Source organism: Schistocerca serialis, chromosome 7, assembly GCF_023864345.2.
Source record: "Schistocerca serialis cubense isolate TAMUIC-IGC-003099 chromosome 7, iqSchSeri2.2, whole genome shotgun sequence".
Lineage (NCBI taxonomy): Eukaryota > Metazoa > Arthropoda > Insecta > Orthoptera > Acrididae > Schistocerca > Schistocerca serialis.
The window spans coordinates 275,693,049-275,717,441 of NC_064644.1; the positions used below are offsets into that span (position 1 = coordinate 275,693,049).

The 24,393-nt window shown below is 41.2% G+C and overlaps 1 protein-coding gene across 2 annotated transcripts in view; it reads right to left on the reverse strand.

Moving 5' to 3' along the window:
- LOC126412117 (3'-5' RNA helicase YTHDC2-like) overlaps positions 1–24,393 on the reverse strand; it is a 345,826-nt gene that overhangs the window by 291,972 nt on the left and 29,461 nt on the right. For both annotated transcript variants that reach the window (XM_050081554.1, XM_050081552.1), the window contains exons 2-3: positions 22,856–22,946; positions 20,783–20,973 (exon numbers count right to left, since the gene is read on the reverse strand). In XM_050081554.1, coding sequence (XP_049937511.1) covers positions 20,783–20,973; positions 22,856–22,946 — 282 coding nt within the window. The remainder of the gene's footprint in view (positions 1–20,782; positions 20,974–22,855; positions 22,947–24,393) is intronic.

The following is a 24,393-nucleotide window of genomic DNA, read 5'->3' on the forward strand; positions in this document are numbered from 1 at the left end:
CCGTGCAGGTGAGCGCCACAATCAGGACTGCATACGACCGAGGCACACAGGGCCAACACCCGGCATCATGGTGTGGGGAGCGATCTCCTACACTGGCCGTACACCACTGGTGATCGTCGAGGGGACACTGAATAGTGCACGGTACATCCAAACCGTCATCGAACCCATCGTTCTACCATTCCTAGACCGGCAAGGGAACTTGCTGTTCCAACAGGACAATGCACGTCCGCATGTATCCCGTGCCACCCAACGTGCTCTAGAAGGTGTAAGTCAACTACCCTGGCCAGCAAGATCTCCGGATCTGTCCCCCATTGAGCATGTTTGGGACTGGATGAAGCGTCGTCTCACGCGGTCTGCACGTCCAGCACGAACGCTGGTCCAACTGAGGCGCCACGTGGAAACGGCATGGCAAGCCGTTCCACAGGACTACATCCAGCATCTCTACGATTGTCTCCATGGGAGAATAGCAGCCTGCATTGCTGCGAAAGGTGGATATACACTGTACTAGTGCTGACATTGTGCATGCTCTGTTGCCTGTGTCTATGTGCCTGTGGTTCTGTCAGTGTGATCATGTGATGTATCTGACCACAGGAATGTGTCAATAAAGTTTCCCCTTCCTGGGACAATGAATTCACGGTGTTCTTATTTCAATTTCCAGGAGTGTATTTTGTGTATTCAACCCTTGGTCACCTTCTACAATTTTTTACCGTCTACACTTCCCTCCAATACTAAATTGGTGATTCCTTGATGCCTCAGAATGTGTCCTTCCAGCCGATCTCATCCTCTAGTCAAGTTGTGCCACAATTTCTTCTTCTCCCCAATTCAATTTAGTACCTCCTCATTAGTTACACAATGCACCCAACTAATGCTCAGCATTCATCTGTACGACCACCTTATGAAATCTTCTCTTCCCTTCTTGTCTACACTGTTTATCTCCATGTTTCACTTCCATACATGGCTACACTCCATACAAATTCTTTCAGAAAAGACTTCCTAACACTTAAATCTATACTCAATGTTAATAAAGTTAGCAAAGTTCTATTTCTTCTACATGAATTTTAATTCCTACTCCAAATATTTCTCTCATTTCCTTTACTGCTTGCTCAATCTACAGATCGAATAACATTGGGGATATGCTACAACACTGTCTCACTCCCTTCTCAATCACTAATTCCCTTTTGTGCTCCTCTACTCTTATAACTGCCATTTGTTTTCTGTACAAACTGTAAAAACCTTTTGCTTCCTGTATTTTATCCCTGCCACCTTCAGAATTTGGAAGAGAGTATTCCATTCAACATTGTCAAAACCTTTTTCTAAGTCTACAAATGCTAGAAACGTATGTTTGCCTTTCCTTAACCTATATTTTTATTTATTTATTTTTTATAAAGTTGTAGAATCAGTATTGTCTCATGTGTTCCAACATTTCTACGGAATCCAAACTGATCTCCACCAAGGTCAGCTTCTAACAGTTTTTCCATTTGTCTGTAAAGAATTCGTGTTAGTATTTTGCGACAATGACTTATCAAACTTACAGTTGGTAATTTTCACACCTGTCAACAACTGGTTTCTTTGGAATTACAATTATAATATTCTTCTTGAAATCTGACTCCGCAACTCATGGTCTAGTGGTAGCACTCTTCCTTCCCGCACACGGGATCCCGGGTTCGATTTCCGGCGGGGTCAGGGATTTTCCCTGCCTCGAGATTACTGGGTGTTGTTGTGTTGTCTTCCTCATCATCATTCATCCCCATTACGGTCGGAGGAAGGCAATGGCAAACCACCTCTGTCACAGCAGGCTATCTTCATGTACATCCTCTTCCATTTCATAATATTGCCCTCAAGTACATTGCCCGTCTATAGATCCTCCATATACTCCTTCCACCTTTCTGCTTTCCCTTCTTTGCTTAGGACTGGTTTTCCATCTGATCTCTTGATATTCATACATATGGTTCTCTTTTCTACAAAGGTCTCTTCTAATTTTCCTGTAAGCCCTACCTATCTTACCCCTAGTGATATATGCCTCTACATACTTACACTTGTCCTCTAGTCATCCCTGCTTAGCCATTTTGCACTTCCTGTCAATGTCATTTCTGAGAGGTAAGTATTCCTTTTCGTCTACTTCATTTATTGCATTTTTACATTTTCTTCTTCCATCAATTAAATTCAATATCTCTTCTGTTACCCAAGGATTTCTACTAGAACTTGTCTTTTTACCTAATTGATCCTCTGCTGCCTTCACTATTTCATCTCTCAAAGCTACTCATTCTTCTTCTACTGCATTTCTTTCTCTTGTTCTTGTCAGTCCACATCTGCCCCTGGAAATGTCTTACAATTTAAGACGTGGTTCCTATATCTCTGTCTTACCATTACATAATCTATCTGAAACAGTCATATCTTCACAAAATATCTGGCCGAGAACCCGAGAAAATTCTGGTCCTATGTAAAATCACAAAGCAGGTCTAAGGCTTCCATACAGTCTGGTGTAGCAATGAAAGACAACAAAAGAAAAGCCAAAGTTTTAAATTATGAATTTAAGAAACTGTTCAAATGGCAGAATTGAACATTGCACATAACCCCATAGGGAGGACATGGAAAGAGGCATTCCTGGCATAGAGAAGCAACTGAAAGAGTTGAAAATAAAATAAGTTGCCAGTAATCGGAAAGTATGATTCATCTGTAAAGAAGACCACAAATAGAACACCAGTGCAACCCATTCTTGAGTACTGCTCTAATGTTTGGGATTCCCATCAGGCCAGATCAAAGGAATACATCGAAACAATTCAGAGGCGGACTGTTAGATTTGTTACCGGTAGATTTGATCAACACCCAAATATCATGGAGATGTTTTTGGAACTCAAATGGGAATCCCTGGAGGGAAGGTGATGTCCTTTTCGAAGAAACTATTGAGAAAATTTAGAGAACTGGTATTAGATGCTGACTGCTGAAAAACCCTATTGCCGCCAACATACATTTCACGTAAGGACCACGAAGACATGACATGAGATATTAGGGCTCGTACGGAGGCATATAGACAGTCATTTTTCCCTCACGCTATTTTTGAGGGGAACAGAAAAGGAAATGACTAGTGGTGTTACAATGTACCCTACACCATGCGCTATACAGTGGATTGCGGAGTATATATGAAGATGTATATTTAGACGCAGATACTTACTGCTACCCATGCAAAGCTGGAGCATGTCACTTGTTAAGTATAACACAGCATACAAATAATGAAAGCAACACATGCTTGGAGACAAAGAGGGTCAGCGAGGTATATGACATCAATGTGAGACAATGAAGTTTTATCTTTAAAACAAGACTGGGGACAAGCAACCACTCACTTGCCCACATAAATGATGAGTGGAATGACACTTCCTAATAAGGGAAGGAGCAGGGCTTGGGAGAGGGGGGGAGGGGTTTAAAGGTAGAGTGGTAGCAGTAGAGTGAAGGGGAGATGTGGGACATCAAGGGGATATAGGGAGTTATTGAGAGAATTGTGCAGATGACACGTACACATGCTTGCTCTGCATGTGTTCCCTCACATTTTTGTCAAGCAGTTTTCTACTATGCTTTCTCCACTCAACTGCCCATATACACTGCCCTATCCACTTTCCTAACTTGTCCATCAGTTACTGCAACAATCACTTCATTCAAAAATTATTTCCATTATTTTTCTTTTCATTTTTTATACCTCTCTCACAATATTTTTCCTTCAAGCAACTTCACTACAAACTCCAGACCACTGTACCCTCACCAATGTCTTCTCCAAATTTCAGTATTTCAGACTCTACCTGTGATTCCTTAGTATTCTTCACAATGGACATACTGCCATATATCACTGGTGGGCACAAAACATTCCATAAAGATCACCACCTTTTCTGAACAAATATTATATACTCCAATCCTACATAATTGCACCTTCTAAGTATGTACCTTCACTAACCACCTCTGTTTATTCTGCGGCAGTAATTGCTAGCATCTCACCTCTGACATGCTCAAAACCACGTATGGGATCTTTCTAAATTATGTATCACTCCAACAGTACCCCCCCACATCCATGGCATACTAATACATATCAAATAATCACAGCTATCCAAACCCTTCATCAGCCCCTTGCGGCTTGGAGATTCTCCTTTCGTAAACTAATCTCTTGCATGCTTAGAAACTACCTTCAAACCTCGCAAAACAAATCATTCCCAAACAGCTTACACAGACTCTCAACACTGTTCTCAACCTATCTTCCTAAATCTAAATGTTGCAAATGTCTGTCTTTTCAAATGGTCTTTCTTTGTCCCTACACCCAAGATTAACAATATTGGGCTTATCAAGGATTTGTTTTCCTTTCTGTTCCCTTCAGTGGAAGCATTTTTTCACTATCCATGCTACTGAAAACAGCTACTACAAAGTACAGGACGAACCTAAATTATGATCCTACAACTTTACCTCCAAACCAGACCCCTAGTAACCCGCAGGTATTCCTCGTCTCAAACTCAGTTTTACTTTTCTTTCCTAAATCCACTGCCAGTGAATATCAAGATGTGTCCTCACAACAGTGCAGCGACACATTGCATTCAAGGAAGAAGCAGTTCAACAATGTATCAAGTGAAAAGTATCTGAAAACCTTCAAGAAATTAATTCTGTGTGTAAAATGTAGTTATTGACTGTAAAAGATAAAATTTTCTGTTTTCAAGCCTCAACCCTTTGCAGGGAAAAAAACTCGAAAATTACATCCATTATCAACACACACGAACAAAAAGCCAAGTTGAATTTCAACCCTACGGAATGAAAGACAGTGAAGAAGGTGTGCAACTTATATAAATGCTCTTCCATGGATGCACCCATCACACTGATGTCACTGAGATCATTAATGCAACCCGGAGTGGACACTGTCAAACTGTTCAGAATAATGCTGAAAAATTCCAGGGGCTCTACCCACACATAACAGGGGACAGTGATATTGGTACAGTTCAAACGGCATGTTAATCACAAGGAGCCATTTAGAATCATCATCCAACTGAACCTGTAAATAACCTTCCAATAAATCAGTTCTGTAGAAAAACTGGTTTCCAGAGAGCTTAGCCAATAACTCATCTGTACAGAGCAAAGGATAGATATCAATGACAGATTGAGCATTAACTGAAACTTTAAAGTTACCGCAGAAACAAAGCTGACCATTCGGTTTTTTAATAATAATGAGGTGGGTTGACCACTCACTCGATGTAATAGGCTGAGTGACTCATAAAGACATTAGCCTGTCCTCTTCTAATTTCATTTCATCACAAAGTGCCAATGGAATGGGTGCACATGGAAATAGTGTGGTCACACTGTAGTTTGAGGGTAAAGTGGGCTGCAAAATTAGTGGCACAACCTAACCAATACAAGAAGAGAAACGAGAACACAGAGAATCTACCTGCTGGTAAGGGACCTAGTCAGAAACGAGGTGCACTGCATCTGAAATGGGAAAACCAAATGCACTGAAAACATCAAGGCAGAACAAATTTGCAGTACTAACATCATCCACTATAAAAAAAAAGTCAAGCAACAAAACCAATGTTCACTTGTAATTCATCAAACACTGAGTAACTGGAGATAACACCAAAGATCCCAAATATACGGAAGTTTGTGAATTCAGTAAAGTCAAGGCTGTAGTCGTGCCCGCACAGCACTCTGTCTGCCACACTTCGATAAACAATTTGTTATGATTCATAAGCACTGGAGACACACAATTAACATCCATGTTCATGTCTGCAGGAGGAGGCTGGGAATGACACACAGAAGCTGTTTGTGTTTTTTTCTCCTACATCTGTTGCAAGTCACCCAGCACTTAGGCCATCGGTCCTCTCACATTGCACGAAACAATATGGGCGAGATGAGAGCATGGAATGCTGCCACTGCTGTGGTCGCTGTTTGGCACATTGCTGTCCAGTGCAATGTGCTGTGTTTGTACAGCTGCCACATTATCCTCCCCCTGAGAACAGATACATACCCAACAACCAGGAACAGGACCCACTGCAGCAATGCCACACAAAGCCAGCACAAGATATCTCGAAAGAATGAGCAATATTTAACACATCAGCCAAAGATGGATTCCTGCATTGTAGTGCATGTTAATGCTCCTCCTTGTCAGGACTCAACCAAGTGATGACTCCACAGACCTTACAACCAGCATAGGAATGATGATGAGCATCAGTAACAAACTGGCATTTGAGACAGAGGTCATAGAGTTTGGCTACCCGAGCCTGGTGGAGTTGTTCATGAGGACAATAGAACTCTACACATGCTGCACTGACATGCACGCATTTATGGTAATAATCTGACAACAACTTACATATTTTGTCAAACGGAAGTGACACAGGTCCCTAGAGTGGGGCTAACTCGCACAACAACTGGTAGAGACGAGGAGAAGCCAAAGAAAGAAACAAAGCCTTAAACATGTCTGCATCAGTGACATCAGAAGCGAGGAAGTGTTGCTGAAGCCACTTCTTGTAAGCCTCCCAGTCTTCAGCTACATCATCATAAGTGGGAAAGAACGGCAGGTACCCCGACAGTGAGGAAGCCTGCATAGTCAATGTGACTGACAAGTTCATGATAATAACTATAAGAGCCTGCTGCTGCTCAAGGAGATTGTAGTACTGTCTCCATGTACAGAATAACTGAGGGAACAACCAAATAGACTGAGCACATTGTAGCGAACACTGCACTCATCACCAATTGTGTCACACAGTAAGACACAAACAACAGCATGGCTGCAATGAACCAAAGCTTATTCTTTTTCCACACACAAGTGACAGCAGTTGAAATTGGAGACACAAACACTGAAACAAGCCTAGTGCTGATACAAGCAGTGGCTGACAATTAGTAAGGACACAATGAAAGCAGATGCCTGCTGCACTATGATTATAAAGAGGAGGGCTCTGGTAGATGGCATGACGGATGCCGTGCCATGTGCCCAATTCATGTGCCCCACCACAGGCTGCCTTAGGTGGCCAGCCCGCACAAATATAGTTGGCAGAGTATTCAAAGTGTAGCACATCAGCAGTCTGGTGTCGCGGTGTGTATCCAAGTATTATATATAGCAAACAATCCTGTTGGCAGAACATCTGCAACTGAGCATTATAGCAGAGGTTGAAAATACCGCTTCAGTTGTAAATTACTTTATTTTCAGGCGACCGGTTTCAGACTGGTATAAGCCCATCCTCAGGTGCCGTAGCTGTGCTGTAGTCCCCGAGCGCTGCGTATATCAGGCACAGTGTGCTTCAGTACACCGTGCCTGTTACACGTGGCGCTCGGGGACCACAGCACAGCTACGGCACCTGAGGATGGGCTTATACCAGTCTGAAACCAGTCACGTGAAAATAAAGTAATTTACAACTGAAGCGGTATTTTCAACCTCTGTTATTACATACAGGGTTATAGCAGATATATCAGAATGGAGATCCCTGAGAGTGATTAAAACCCGCGCACGAGTGTATAGATTCAAAAAATGACAAACTACTGAGAGGACTGGAAATTTTTATGACACAAAATATAATCAAAGCAAGTAATGAAAGACAATTCTCACAGCTGAAAAGAATGCAGAAGGAAGAATACCAAACAAATCTCTATCATATACACCAAAAGGTAAAAAGCTATTGTAGACCAAGGAAATATTGGTAACAGTTTCCTCTTTGATCAGAAAAGGCAAACTGCACATGCTCTTTCAAAGAAGAGCGAGGAGAGGGAAGGAGGGGGGAAGGAAGAGAATATGACCACAGCAGCATAATGTGAAAAGAGAAGTATATGTACTGTTGAAACATTTTCTGCCAAGTTGTTGCTCAAGTTTTGCATCAACATTACTTTTCCTCCTCACCTTGCAGTATTGTTGGAAATTCAAAATAAATGGACTCTTTAGTTGACTTGCTCATTCTGAGTAATATGGGGCCATCTGTAAATATTCAACTCGAAGAAAGACAACTTCTTAGGCAAGATCGCATTTGCAAAATCTTTATGTACCATGACCAGTTTCAGTAAACTATAATCTGATCTCAGTACAGGCTAACACATGTGCCCAATTTCAGCTATAAATGTACTCCATATCTTAATTAGTTGGACACTTGATGTAAGATGCACAGGCATATCAAAGTTAAAACCAGTATGTACAGTACATTCAAATGATTTACAAAATGTCTGGCAATTATCCCAAAATGCTGTCTTTCGGTGTGTTTACACTGAGTTTAAAGACACGTTTCTGTTCACAATACTATTCCATCATAGTCAACAACTTGCTGACATACTGTTCATTGCTTGTGCCACCATCCACAATAGTGACAAACATTTTTATGTACCGGGTGATCAAAAAGTCAGTATAAATTTGAAAACTGAATAAATCACGGAATAATGTAGATAGAGAGGTACAAATTGACACACATGCTTGGAATGACATGGGGTTTTATTAGAACCAAAAAAATACAAAAGTTCAAAAAATGTCCGACAGATGGCGCTTCATCTGATCAGAATAGCAATAATTAGCGTAACAAAGTAAGACAAAGCAAAGATGATGTTCTTTACAGGAAATGCTCAATATGTCTACCATCATTCCTCAACAATAGCTGTAGTCGAGGAATAATGTTGTGTACAGCACTGTTACACTTGTGACTTCAGGTAACCCCAAAGCCAATAATCACACGGATTGAGGTCTGGGGACCTGGGAGGCCAAGCATGACGAAAGTGGCGGCTGAGCAAACAATCACCACCAAATGACGCGCGCAAGAGATCTTTCATGCGTCCAGCAATATGGGGTGGAGTGCCATTCTGCATAAACATTGTACGTTCCAGCAGGTGTTTATCAGCCAGGCTGGGGATGATGCGATTCTGTAACATATCGGTGTACCTCTCACCCGTCACGGTAGCAGTTACAAAACCAGAATCACGCATTTCCTCGAAGAAAAAAGGCCCGATAACGGTAGATGTGGTAAATCCAACCCATACCGTGACTTTCTCGTCGTGCAATGGAGTTTGCACGACAGTTCTAGGATTTTCAGTAGCCCAAATTCTGCAGTTGTGGGCGCTGACAGACCCTCGGAGCGTGAAATGAGCTTTGGCGGTCCACAACACGTTACTCAACCAATCGTCATGTTCTGCCATCTTTTGAAACGCCCACACCGCAAATGCCCTCTGCTTCACTAAATCGCCAGGTAACAGTTCATGATGCTGATGGATTTTGTACGGATAGCATCGGAGGGTATGCCTAAGTGCCAAACAGTAGTGTACAAAATTCCGGTGTGACGTGCGACTGCACAAGCGCTGACTTCCCCGTGCATAGACGAACCCGCTACAGTCCCCATTTCTTCCCGAACTGTCTAAGCAGCATTATGCCTTGTGCTCGGTCAGCCACTACGGGGTCTATCGTCTAAACAACCCGTGGCTTCGAACTTCAAAATCATTCTCGCCACAGCTGCATTTGTCAACGGACCTTTACCCGTTCGAATCCCCTTCCTAAGGCGATAGGATCGTAACGCTGAACTAGCACATTCCCCATTCTGATAATACAGCTTTACTACAAGTGCCTTTCCAGGTAATGTCAACATGCTGCGACTGCTGGCGCATCTGATTCTCTCTCTCATTACAGCTCCTTTAATACACGATTGTCATGCGCAGTCACTGACGTTTTGCTGTCCAGCGCCATCTGTTGGACATTTTGTGAACTTTTTTTTCCCCCTAATAAAACCCCATGTCATTCCAAGAATGTGTGTCAATTTTCACCTCTCTATCTACATTATTCCTTGGTTTATTAAGTTTTCAAATTTATACTGACTTTTTGATCACCCGGTATATATCCACATTGTCTGCTACACTGAACTGGCAGCACAGACATTAAGATGCATGAAAAACCTGCTTTTTCTTAAAATGGAATGCAAACTACCCAAACTATATTCATCCCATATTTCATAATGAGAGCAGTTAGCAACTTCCAACAAACTTCAAGCATAATTTCAAACCTTCTCTAATCTTTTCCTGCCTTAAGTTCTTAACGTCAAATATTTAACACATTAACTCATCTTTAAAATAATCAGATGTTTGAGGCTGTTTCACACATGGGAGTTCGATTCTTTAACGAATCAGACATTTATTGGTACTACAGAAGATGTGGCAGGAATGACATGCTGTTTGAGCTGAATTTGGAAGATGGTTCTGGTGTTCATAAGTTCATTAGGATATAGCCATCTGATTTAAAAATTCTAATGAATATCATAGAGCCTGTGTTTGAATGAAGGACATAAATTTCAGAAAAGCAATTCCTGGGAAGCAAAGACTTGCTGTTACTCATTTGCTTTTGGCTATCAACGACTTGCATATTTATTTCAAAGCTAGCCATACTTCAAATAGTTCCTGCAGTTTGTGAAGCAGGACAGGGCTAAACAAACCACAGCACTACACAATGGTATTTAGCAGTAGCACGCCAGAAACGATGTTCCTTTGATCTGTATGGAAGCAGCTGTGGAGCACTGTTGTGTGTCCGCAACATGTTACCAACATCACTAGTTCAGCACTACCCATGAACAAAGTTGTGAATGTTGTTGCAGCATGTTTCAAACTCACTGTAAATGTTCCTTTATACTGGCAAAATGAGTGCTCCATGTCACAAGATCTCAGCCAGTCAAATTTATAGCCTACACTCCCATTGATATCCTCTTCCTGATGGCCATCTAACAATTTGAAATTTCCACATAATCTGAAATTACTCATATTGTTTTCAAACATACACCTCTATTTATTTTGTAAAACTTTTGCTGTAGATCCACTAAGACTGTTCAGTTTTCTTTCGATGTCATGAAAATGATCTGTGTCTGACAGAAGAATCCTTCCCTTTTCAAGTTTGTCAATTCTGCTGCAAAGGAAACAAAAGTTAGCAGATATGTATGCCAAATAATTTTTAACATTGTGTCACCTAACATTTCCTGAAGAATTCTAATTGATGTTCCATCATCTTTGACTGGTAAATTAACTATTGAGGCAAAACCATCAAAATTTTCTGCATAATACTGGACTACAACGATCCAAGTTCCCTGATGTGTTTCTACTGAGATGGGTGGCTCTGGTACATTGGAATTTTTAGTCTTGAGTATGTGATTTCTTCTTGGCGATTAATGAACATCCTTTACCCATTAGAAATCAATTTATTCACTTTAGGATATACTGCTCTAATTTCTTCACAGTCTGTGGAATCATACACCATGCACATAATATGGATTATTTTAGGATAAATAGCAATACCACCTGCTGCTACCTTATTCATATATGCTGCAGCATTGTGCAGCACCTCTTATTAACAGTACAACATCTTCAAACTTTACACTAACTGGTCACAAAATATGCATTGCTTCATTAATTAATCTTACAACAGTCACATGGTTCACAGTAGTCATTTCTTGGTTAGTTTGCAGTCATTTCTTGGCTTATCTGCAGAGAACCTTTCTTCAACATCGCTTCATCATTTTTAATGCCAAAAAAATGACGTTCACAACTTTCATACCAGTTGAATCTGAAGTTTCATTTCACATAACCCAGATTTTCTCATTTTTACACACAGAATGACTTTGTTGTAAAGTTTGTTGGTAGCTCTTTGGAAGATATTTTTTCCTTAATGTTGACTTTATGAGTGTCAAAACTTGAATATTTGGAGAGAAACTTCAACAGTGGGTTATTTACTTTAGAAAGAGGCGTGTTGGCTGACAAAAGTGGCCTACATAAATCTTCAAAATAAGCTGAAAATGTTTCAGGTCCTGTAGAAGAACCTGGAACTGTATCACCAATTAGAGGTTGTTTTTTGATCAGGTGCAAAATTGCTGCAATATGTTTCTTGCTGTCTGAGTGCTGAGATGGCTGTTCAGCCTTTACTGCTTTCCCACATGGCTGACAGGACAGGACACGTCCATCTGTACTAAAATTATCCTTAAATTTTGCAACACACTGCTGCAGATGATAATTTGATGTTGTTTTTACTTTAGGCATTGTAGTATTGCCTTGCACATCATAGCACCAGAAATGAACTATTTGTGAGTGAGTGGGGAGAAAGGTGAAACATGTAGTGCAATATGGTTATGGCCAAGGAAATCCACAGCTTCTTACGGGGAGTGCAACCAATAAGATAATGAACACACAGCTGAAAACTGATATGCAGAAACAGAATACTATACGCTCAGCATTTAAGGCAGCAGATGTTTACAATACAATTTAATAGCTCAAAGGATCTTCCTTGTTTAAGTAACACAATACAGAAATGAAATAAACTGAATGATCTACTGTATCGACAAAAACATGTAAACGCTATGTGGAAATAACTGGAAAACAAGAAGTTATGTACTAACAGAAAAAATTTAAAATATGTAATTTCCATAAAACAATACTTCTTTACATAAAATCCAAGCCCTAAACAAGAAGTTCACCGCAGATGAGGCTATCCGAAAACACATTTGTCAGCTTCCAAGGTATCAACAGCTGGAAATGGAATATTAATCCGAAGACAACTCCTTAGGGTGCAAGTCTAAGAACTGGAGTGCAATACTAAAGAGAACATTGCTGCACTGAACAGTCATCATTCCACAATGTTTAGAAACAAAAAAGGGAGGGAAGGGATAGACGATGAAAATGATGAAGCAATATCAATTCATTTGCGCATGGAAAAGTCCAAGGAGATAAATCAAATGTATACATTCCAGCAAAATGCAATGACTAGTATAGCCCAAATTAATTCACACTCATCACATAGAAGAGGCACTGAGTCACAAACAGGCACAATGAAAAAGAATGCTAGCTATATTTAACTATTGGACTAGATCCTTCATCGCATGCAGAAAACCCACACAAATTAACATATGCATGACTCACACACATAGCCAATGTTGTCAATGGGTGCTATGACCCGAATAGTGACTTTGAGGTGACAAGTAATCTGCTGAGGTGAGTAGTGGGGGTGCAGAAGAGGCATGGGGGGGGGGGGGGGGATGAGGGGAGATAGCAGGGCAAGGATGGGGGAAGATAGTAGTGCTGCCTGTGGAATATTGTAGGGCCATGGTTGGGATAGGATAGGGTTGCTATGCTCTGATTAAAATTACTTTGTGATTGATGTTTCAGCAAGTCAAGTTGTAGTGGCCAGCCGCCGCCATACAATTGTAGCTCTTTTTTGAGTGCCATGTGTTCACTGTGATGCCTGTTTTGAAGGTACCTGTAAGCACCCTGTGAAGCGTGGCCGGGTGCACGCTGACAACAATGCCCCCCTGCCAGTGCAATCTGTTAATCACAAAGTAATTTTAATCGGAGTGTAGGTGCAGCATGGGGAGGTTTAGATTAATTGGGGGAAGGGAGAGGAGAGGAGAGGAGAGGAGAGGAGAGGAGAGGAGAGAAGTAGAGAAATTGTACTGGAGGGATAGAAGGAGTGTGTAGAACTAGAACGGAAGCAAGGGAGGGGGTTGCAGGTGAGGAAAGGGACTAGTGAAGGTTGATGTCGGAGGGTGGGTTACTGTAACCACACTATAATCATAGCATTTTAAAGATTCATTGATTAAAGTGCCATTTTCAGTATTGTTGTTTCTATAAGCTGAACAATTCATCCTTAATGAGACTGTAGTGTAAATAAGGCACGGCGAGCTCTGACGGGCTGGCAATGAAGCTACCCTTCACTCATACCGTGTCAAATTGTGGAAAGTAAAAAGATATTTTGATCAATGAAAAACCATACACAATTCTTCAATTCTTTTACATATCAGTGAGAGAGCTTTCAAATAACTCTGTTAAAATACATAAATAAGACTGGAACAAACTCAATTCTTTCACATCAGCACTTCAAGTCAAACTGCTATATGACCAGACATTCTCTACTCCACTCCTCTTGCTTATTCCACCTGTAACTACGAATAAATTCAGTATATTAGGTTGGAGCATAAGTTCATAGCATTTTCATTTTGCATGTTGGTATTCCAGTTACTACAGGTTTGTTTATTGATTGTAATTTTTTATTTGTAGTTCACTGTTGCTATTTGAGTTTATGTATTGTCATTTTCTCATTTGGATATAGTGACAGCAGCTGTGGGCACTAGAAAGGAGTGCCACAAGGAGAAATTGGAACATTTCTGACACTTTTTCTGTTTGAGTTCAATAGATGGATGACAGCAGTGGAGACAGCCAGTAACATTTGCACTGTGTATGGGGATAATGCCAATGAACAGAGCATGGTAAGAAAATAGTTTTATCAATTTAAGGAAGATCAATTTGGCAGTATTCATTCTCCATGCTCAGAGAGACCTTCACGGTTTGATGAAGATTGTTTAAAGACATTAATCCACAGCGATCCACATCAGTGCACTCAAGAATTGGCAAATGTGATAAACTGTGATCATCCCACCATCGTGCAACATTTGCACGCAATGGGGAAGGTTCAAAAATTGGGTGTGTGGGTACTGTATAAAAATCAGTGGGTGCCCACATGTGCTTACTCATAATCAAGTGGCTTGTGAACAACACTGAGCATTCCTATCCTGTATAGTTACTGACAAAGAGAAATGGCATCTTTATGTTAACATAAGGAAAAGAAAGGAATGTTTGAGCCCAACAAAGCAGGAACTCTCCGTACAAAGACCTGCGCACATCCACAAAAGATGATGTTACACATCTCTTGGAACAGTGACAGTGTGGTGTACAATGAATTGCTTCTCCAAGGTGTAACCATCACTGCTAACATTTATTGTCAACAACTGAGACATCTTGGTGATGCAATCCAAGAACAACGACCAGGCAGACTGTGTGAAATGACGCTAATCCACAATAATGCCCACCGGCATTCTGCTGGACTGAAAAAAAACATTATATAGGAGTTGGGTTGGGAAGTTGTAGTGTTTCGAGAATTTCCGCATAAATTCTAGAACCACTCAGCCTTACACTGTCTCGAACACTGATATTTTAGATGTGAGTGGGAGAAAGGAACCCTACACACATCATGTGTCTGTGTGTGCAGGTGTGAAATCAGTCGTGAGCAAAAGGTCGACACGGCGGTTGAATGGCACCTACAAGTACTTGTCAGGGGATCCATGGAAGTCATAGTGAAAGCACACAGAAGAAACAAGGAACTTTTGTGCTGTTTGTAATCGTGACTATTGTTAGTGACAAAAGAACAATTGAGATTCTGAATTGTGAAAAAACTCTTATCTTGGACTTGCTGGAGGCAAGACATATTTACGATATGTTTATAGTAGAGACATGGTTGCAAAGCCAACTCTTTTCTAAATGGACTTAAATCTGATTCTAATGTGAGATGATATGAGTTACTTATGAGAAGCCAACATTTATACGTCAAGTGTGAATTTTGTTCTTCATGAAGCTCAAATATACCGATAGTTGTTGATAAGTATTCTTCAAGTACCTAATTATTTCACAAGTAGAGAGAGAGTCTTTAAGGTTTCTGTAACTAGCATCATTCTTCAGAGAAGAAGTTTATACAGATGCCAGAAACCAGCTATCCAAAGATGAAGATCAGCTGTGTACAACAAGTATACGACGACTCGTGTTTGAGAAGTGGGAAGTTTGCACACACACTTTACACACTCTTAGTCGTCTAAAGTGTTAGAAAGTGATTCTGCATCACCTTATTCACCTGATCTTGTAACCTCAGATTTTTACCTACTCCATTCTCTATAGAAAAACCTTCAAGGAACTTTCTATCTGGCTGAAAATGCACTCCGAACATGACTTGACAAGTTCTTCATCTCAAAAACACATGATTTCTAAGGTTGTGGAATCAAAAAGTTAACCCAGCACTGGGAGACTGTTGTAGATAGTGAAGGACAATCGTAAAATGCGTTTTAGACAGGTACGTGCCGAGTAAAACTGTGAGGGACGGGAAAAACCCACCGTGGTACAACAACAAAGTTAGGAAACTACTGCGAAAGCAAAGAGAGCTTCACTCCAAGTTTAAACGCAGCCAAAACCTCTCAGACAAACAGAAGCTAAACGATGTCAAAGTTAGCATAAGGAGGGCTATGCGTGAAGCGTTCAGTGAATTCGAAAGTAAAATTCTATGTACCGGCTTGACAGAAAATCCTAGGAAGTTCTGGTCTTACGTTAAATCAGTAAGTGGCTCGAAACAGCATATCCAGACATTCCGGGATGATGATCGCATTGAAACAGAGGATGACACGCGTAAAGCTGAAATACTAAACACCTTTTTCCAAAGCTGTTTCACAGAGGAAGACCGCACTGCAATTCCTTCTCTAAATCCTCGCACAAACGAAAAAATGGCTGACATCGAAATAAGTGTCCAAGGAATAGAAAAGCAACTGGAATCACTCAATAGAGGAAAGTCCACTGGACCTGACGGGATACCAATTCGATTCTACACAGAGTACGCGAAAGAACTTGCCCCCCTTCTAACAGCCGTGTACCGCAAGTCTCTAGAGGAACGGAGGGTTCCAAATGATTGGAAAAGAGCACAGGTAGTCCCAGTCTTCAAGAAGGGTCGTCAAGCAGTTGCGCAAAACTATAGACCTATATCTCTGACGTCGATCTGTTGTAGAATTTTAGAACATGTTTTTTGCTCGAGTATCATGTCGTTTCTGGAAACCCAGAATCTACTATGTAGGAATCAACATGGATTCCGAAAACAGCGATCGTGTGAGACCCAACTCGCTTTATTTGTTCATGAGACCCAGAAAATATTAGATACAGGCTCCCAGGTAGATGCTATTTTTCTTGACTTCCGGAAGGCGCTCGATACAGTTCCGCACTGTCGCCTGATAAACAAAGTAAGAGCCTACGGAATATCAGACCAGCTGTGTGGCTGGATTGAAGAGTTTTTAGCAAACAGAACGCAGCATGTTGATATCAATGGAGAGACGTCTACAGACGTTAAAGTAACCTCTGGCGTGCCACAGGGGAGTGTTATGGGACCATTGCTTTTCACAATATATATAAATAACCTAGTAGATAGTGTCGGAAGTTCCATGCGGCTTTTCGCGGATGATGCTGTAGTATACAGAGAAGTTGCAGCATTAGAAAATTGTAGCGAAATGCAGGAAGATCTGCAGCGGATAGGCACTTGGTGCAGGGAGTGGCAACTGTCCCTTAACACAGACAAATGTAATGTATTGCGAATACATAGAAAGAAGGATCCTTTATTGTATGATTATATGATAGCGGAACAAACACTGGTAGCAGTTACTTATGTAAAATATCTGGGAGTATGCGTGCGGAACGATTTGAAGTGGAATGATCATATAAAATTAATTGTTGGTAAGGCGGGTACCAGGTTGAGATTCATTGGGAGAGTGCTTAGAAAATGTAGTCCATCAACAAAGGAGGTGGCTTACAAAACTCTCGTTCGACCTATACTTGAGTATTGCTCATCAGTGTGGGATCCGTACCAGATCGGTTTGACGGAGGAGATAGAGAAGATCCAAAGAAGAGCGGCGCGTTTCGTCACAGGGTTATTTGGTAACCGTGATAGCGTTACGGAGATGTTTAATAAACTCAAGTGGCAGACTCTGCAAGAGAGGCGCTCTGCATCGCGGTGTAGATTGCTCGCCAGGTTTCGAGAGGGTGCGTTTCTGGATGAGGTATTGAATATATTGCTTCCCCCTACTTATACCTCCCGAGGAGATCACGAATGTAAAATTAGAGAGATTAGAGCGCGCACGGAGGCTTTCAGACAGTCGTTCTTCCCGCAAACCATACACGACTGGAACAGGAAAGGGAGGTAATGACAGTGGCACGTAAAATGCCCTCCGCTACACACCTTTGGGTGGCTTGAGGAGTATAAATGTAGATGTAGATGTACTGATGACTACATTCTCTGTTAGGTGTGTCTGCTTGTGTTTTATTAAACTTATGGAAAAACATTACAAACTTATGTACCAACACAACAATTCAAATATACATATAATACATATTGTTGTGTACATAGTTCTGCGTAGTCAGCGCGTACACAATTTTTGCCACTAGAGCGCGCCCCGCTAAGCACAACATCGCAGGCACAGCGCTCGTCCGTCTCCGCACTACAACATGGCGCTGCCATAGAGACGGACCAAATTCTGCTTCCGCCGATCCGCGTATTAATATGTAACGCAGCCAATGATATTGCTGCTTACGTAGAACCTTTTCTCCTCCCGGCTCACACTCGCGCAGTGATATATGAACGCGCGAAGTATTATAACAAGTGCACAGACCTCCGATTAGTCAGTCTGCATTTGTCTGTACCAGTCTATAGTCAAGTTTCAGTCTGCGCCTAATAAGATTACCATCTTCCTGTACATAGCCATGAAGATAAATGTATAGACACTTTTGTCAAGTATCAGATATATGCGAGAATAAGATTAATGTACCAATACCAAAGGAACTTCAGATTATTAATTGTAAATAGCATCCAGAACCTAGTTAAGTAATTTTTATGCTTGTTATTATTTTAATAAATGTGTGTGAAATTTAATCAAGTTCTGTTTCAAGTTGGTCACCGTCAATCTGCTACTCTAAGCGTGCAAGTGGCATTTCTATCGTCTGACCTAACGGCAGAAGATAAACACGCCACGATAAGACCACGAGACATATTACTGACACTTGCCTACTTCGTTAGAGTGACAAGTCAAATAACCTGATGGTGTGTGTACTGAAGGTCTTACAGTACGCACACCACACATATATACATAACAATATTGTGAAAAGGAAAGTTGCTACTCACCATATAGCGGAGATGCTGAGTCACAGACAGGCACAACAAAAAGACTGTCACAAATATAGCTTCCGACCAGTGAGGCCTTCGTCAAAATTTGACGACAAACACACACATCACACACATGCAAACTCAACTCACACGCACATGACTGCAGCCTCAGGCAACTGAGGCCACAGCAGCACCAGTGCATGATGAGAGTGGTGACTTGGTGGGGGTAAGGAGGAGGCTGGGACAGGGAGGGGGATGGGGGGTAGGGGTGGCAGACAGTGACGTACTGTTGGGGAGTGTGCAAGGATGAGGTGGAAAGAGGATGGGCAGCTATGTGCAATCAGGAGGTTAGATGGAGGGCAACGGGGGGGATTGTGGAAGAGAAGAGAAGAGACGAGAAGAGAAGAGAAGAGACGAGAAGAGAAGTAGAAAGACATGGGCATGACGGAGTAATGAGGGCTGTGTAGTGCTAGGATGGGAACAGAGAAGGGGCTAGATGATGAATAACTAAGGTTGAGGCCAGGAGGGTTAAGGGAACATAGGATATACTGAAGGGAAAGTTCCTACCTGCACAATTCAGTAAAGCTGGTGTTGGTGGGAAGGATCCATATGGCACAGGCTGTGAAGCAGTCACTGAAATGAAGGATGTTATATTTGGCAGAGTGCTCAGCAACAGGGTGGTCCACTTGTTTCTTAGCCACAGTTTGTCAGAGGCCATTCATGTGGACAGACATCTTGTTGATTGTCATGCCCGCAAAGAATGCAGCACAGTAGTTGCAGCTTAGCTTGTAGATCACGACTGGTTTCACAGGTAGCCCTGCCTTTGATGGGATAGGTGATGTTTGTGACCGGACTGGGGGAGGTGGTGGTGGGAGGACATGTAGGACAGGTCTTGCATCTAGGTCTATTACAGGGGTATGAGCCATGAGGTAAAGGGTTGGGAGCAGGGGTGTAGGTTCAGTGGACAGCAGAATATCACTGTGGGGAGGCGGAGGATGGGAAGGATAGTGGGCAGGACATTTCTCATTTCAAGGCACGGCAAGAGGAAGTCGAAACCCAGGCAGAGAATGTAATTCAGATGCTCCAGTCCAGTGTGGGAATGCTCCTCTGTGGCATGATGGTGGGACTTTGTGAGGTGATGGGAGACTGGAAGACTAAGACATGGGAGATTTGTTTTTGTACAAGGTTGGGAGGATAATTACGGTTTGTGAAGGTTTTAGTGAGACCCTCAGTATATTTCGAGAGGGACCGCTCGTCACTGCAGATACGATGAACATGGGTGGCTAGGCTGTATGGAAGGGTCTTCTTGGTATGAAACAGGTGGCAGCTGTCAAAAGGGAGGGATTGCTGGTGATTAGTAGGTTTGATAAGGAGCGAGGTACTGATGTAGCCATCTTTTAGGTGGTGGTCAACATCTAGGAAGGTGGCTTGTTGAGTTAAGTAGGAACAGGTGTAGCAAACGGGGGAGAAGTTGTTGAGATTCTGAAGGATTGTGGATAGGGTGTCCTCACCCTCGATCTCTGCAACCTTTTTTCAATTTGGACTTCTGATGCCCTATACCTTCACAGGAATAGACCTCAGCAGCACGTCGTCATCAACTACGAATTCTATAAGGCACTTCCTTACCCCAAAAGAATTATTCATCCACATCCCAGATGACATAGTAACTAAATCATCATTTATCACAAAAACTTAATTCCTCATTACCTGGTACAATTCCATATAGTATTCAACTGCAAACAAAGTATGAGTGAATATATAGTCACAGCTGAAAATTTGTGCCAAACCACGATTAAAACCTCCTGCTACTCACAAGCAGTTGCCTTGAACATTAGGCTAATTGAACATGCCTCCTGGTCTGACTCAAATTTTCAACATCGCAGGTGTTTCCACTTGTATTTTCCAAATACGTGAGTGTATGACACATGCAGATACAGAAGTTCTTGCAAACAAGAGATGTAGGTAACTTTCAGCATTACAATAAATGTTAATAACTTTCATCAAGCCAAAAGTACAGGTGTTTTACATGAGATTGACACAGTTACTTCCAAAAAGTGGTTGGACTTTATAAAGATTGAGAAAATATGTTTTAGTACCAACCTTCAGTTGTCAAGCGATCTCTCTCTGTCAGTGGCAGCAACTCATGCCTTTCCTTGTTAGTGAGAGGATATTTGTGCAACACCATGAAGATATGCTGTCGAGAGGCTCTTCCTAACTGAAACACAGCATCAGCCTGGACTATGCTGGAGCCTTCCCTTTTGTACACTGTCAGATACCGGTTTGCACCTTTCCTATAAAAATTTAATACTTAAATACAATCCTAATCTTGCATTACATGAAGTATGTACATTTTACTTTATACTAGGATGCCTCTACACTGAAATGGCAGGTGTGGGGCAAGAATAAGGAGAAAATTATGTTATGTATAAGTGGCTGGATTAACGGATTATAGAAGATTGTAGATTCTGTTTCCATGTAAAATTATACATATCAATGACTTGAACAGTGCATTCAAAATTCTTATTGTGATCCATTTTAGTACCCATACCCAATCCATATGCAGTTAAATTCTCCCATTATTAAAGCTAAGTTCTGATGAAATGACATTCTTTTATGTGATTATATGGAATGTGACATTCTTTTTGTGAAACGCTATTGAGAAAATTTAGAGAAACGCATTTGTGGCTGACTGCAGAACAATTCTTCTAGTGGCTTGGAGAAAAGCAGCAGATGTACAAGTTTAGAATGAAGGAGGGAGAGACAGCAGGTGCCTGGGCTAAGAATGTGACTCACTGACACTGGTACTGATGAGTTTGTGCAGAGCACAATGATGATGACTTGGAAGAGTGGTCTGGAAGGAGTGACGAGGAAGAGCAGATTAGGAGAAAGACTGTCAACTCTGTTCTTGGCCACAGCGTAGTAGTGGCTATTCATTCAGGTTGACAGTTGACTTGTGGTCATGCCCTTATAAAATGCTGTGCAGAAATTACAGCAGAGCTGGTATATTACATGGCTGCTTTCACAGGAGGCCCTGCCTCTGATGGATTAGGATAAGCCTGTGACAGGACTGCAGAATGATGCGCTGGATGTGTGAATTGGACATGTCTTGCACCTGGATCTTCCTCAAGGATATAACATATGAAGAAAGAGACTGGGAGCAGGGGTGACTCAGTAATGGATCAGGAAATTGCATAGGTTGTGAGGACATGGGAATATCACTTTAGGAAGGGTTAAAAGGATTGTGGGTATGATGTTCCTCATTTCTGGCCAAGGTGACAAAGAGTTGAAGTGCTGGCTAATGACGTGGTTCAGTTGATCCAGCCCAGGATAATACCTGGACATGAGGGGTGCTCCTTTGCAGTTGGTTCTTGGGGATGATGGGAGAATTAGGGATGTGTAAGAACATGGCATGGAAAATCTGTCTTCAGACAAGATATGGGGGTAGTGTCAGTCTCTGATGGCCTTAGTGCCACTTACAGTACACTATTCTTGTCATCACAGATGCATTGTCCACAGGTGACTAGACTATTTGAGAATGATTTGCTGGTGTGAATGGGATGACAGCTGTCAAAATGCAGATATTTTTGATGGTTAGTGGCTAGATATGGGCAGAAGTATGGATGGAGCCATCCGAGAGGTGAGGCTGAAGATAAAAGATGAAGCAAATGGGTGTTGATACTGTGGAGGAACGAGTGTCTTGGTCCTGGATGTACCTCTTGTAGATATCATCAACCAGATAAGTGGTTCAGGGTTTTGGGAGGATAGGAAAGTTTCCTCTAGATGGTCCAAAAACAGATTGACATAGGAGGGTACCATGAGGATGTCCATGGCCATGAAGTTACTGCTATATATAACTGTAGCTGATGTGTAGTTCTACATCATCTGTATATTCAATTTGGTGTTCTAACGTCTATTCTCCACATTGAGGAGGTACTGAGTCGCAGACACACACAATGAAAAGATTCCTACACATTTCAGCTTTTGGGCAAAAAGTCCTTCTTCAGAAATAGGAAACACACATATATACACAACCATTACTCACATACAAATGGCCACTTTCTCTGGCCATTACAGCCTGACTGTGAAGTGCAGTTGATAATAATATCTGACTTATGTACATGATGAAATGATCCCATAATACACAATCAATGTCAATACATACAGTCCACATACCCTCTGCTCTTGGATCGAAGACCTATGTCCCTTGCAAGCATATGTATGTATGCCCTTTCAATACGTGTTAATGATGATGGAAATTCAAATTCTGAAAGAAAATTTGGCACAATTTAGATTTAAAACCAAAAAAATCAATATATTCTTATATTTAACATGCTACACGATGACAGATGTAAAAATCAGAATATAACATGGCAATAAAGATATGTTGAGTATACATTCTCGTATATGCTAAAAGTTGAGTATCCATTCAGGTATATGCTAAAATGTATTTGTTGTCAGGTGTAATTTAGATGACTAGTACCTAGAACATGGTGGAGCAGATAGTGACAACAGTAATCACACACATGGCAGATGTCAATGTCACAAAGTGAATTTTGACACAGTTGCATCTAAAAGCAAAAACATCTGTGTCTAAAAACAAGCAAGTTTAAGTGTGAGTGTAAACAGCCAATGGCACTGCTAAGAAACTGAAATTTGTGCTAAATATGTTGTGTTTTTACAATGAGGGAAATATATCAAGGCTTTTGTGGGATGGTTAGGTTGCCTAAGATAATGCCTTGATGTAGAGTGAGTAGCTTAGTTAGTTAATTATGCGTTCCAGAGATCATTTTGCACGATACATAGTAATAATGTGATATGAGTCATTTTACATTCACAATGAAAATTAATTTGTACTTAGAGTTACATTCCGAACATTTCAAATTATTATTATTATTTACAAAGAGAAAAAAGATGTACAGAAGTGAGTTAAATAGGAGTTGTCAAGGAGAAACTTTTTCAGTTTGCTATCAAATTTTACTTTTCTCTCTGTCAGACATTTTATATCACTGGGTACGTGATTAAAAATTTTTGTTGCAGCATTGCTTTTTATGCTGGAGATTCTTCCAATAAATATTTTAAAATTTCCATGATTTTTTCCAATTATAAGCCTCCTTGACTGCTGTAGCCAACGTGATTTTAATCAAATATGAGATCTCAACTGAATCATTAAACTGTAAAATGGAATCATTAAAGTGTAGCTCTGGCACAAAACTACAATGGACACAGCTGGTACAGACATATGTGCCCAGTTTTCCAGACCACAAACTGTCAACTGCAACTGAGGAACTCAGGCTGCAAGGCTAGAGGGTGAGTAATAAACCATGAAAACTATTTTAAGTCATCAGTCTTTTAACTGGCTTGATACTGTCTTCCATCTTATCCTATCTTGTGTCTCTTTTTTCACACCCATCATCCTCTATAATCCGTTCCACATATTCTAATCCTGGTCTGTCTCTACTATTTTTCTTCTCCATTGCTTCTTCTAGTGCAAGTTTATGTAGACCATGGTGCTGTAGCAGATATCTTACTAACCTGATCCTTCTTCTGGTATGGGTCTTATACACTTCTATTCTTACTTACTTTTCTTTGTATTTTTTCATTTCATACTTTGTCAGTCCACTTTTTAGCATTATTTGATAGCATCAAATAGCAACAGCTTCTGGTTTACTCTTCTCTAGGTTTATGATGGTCCGTGACTCATTGTCATACAA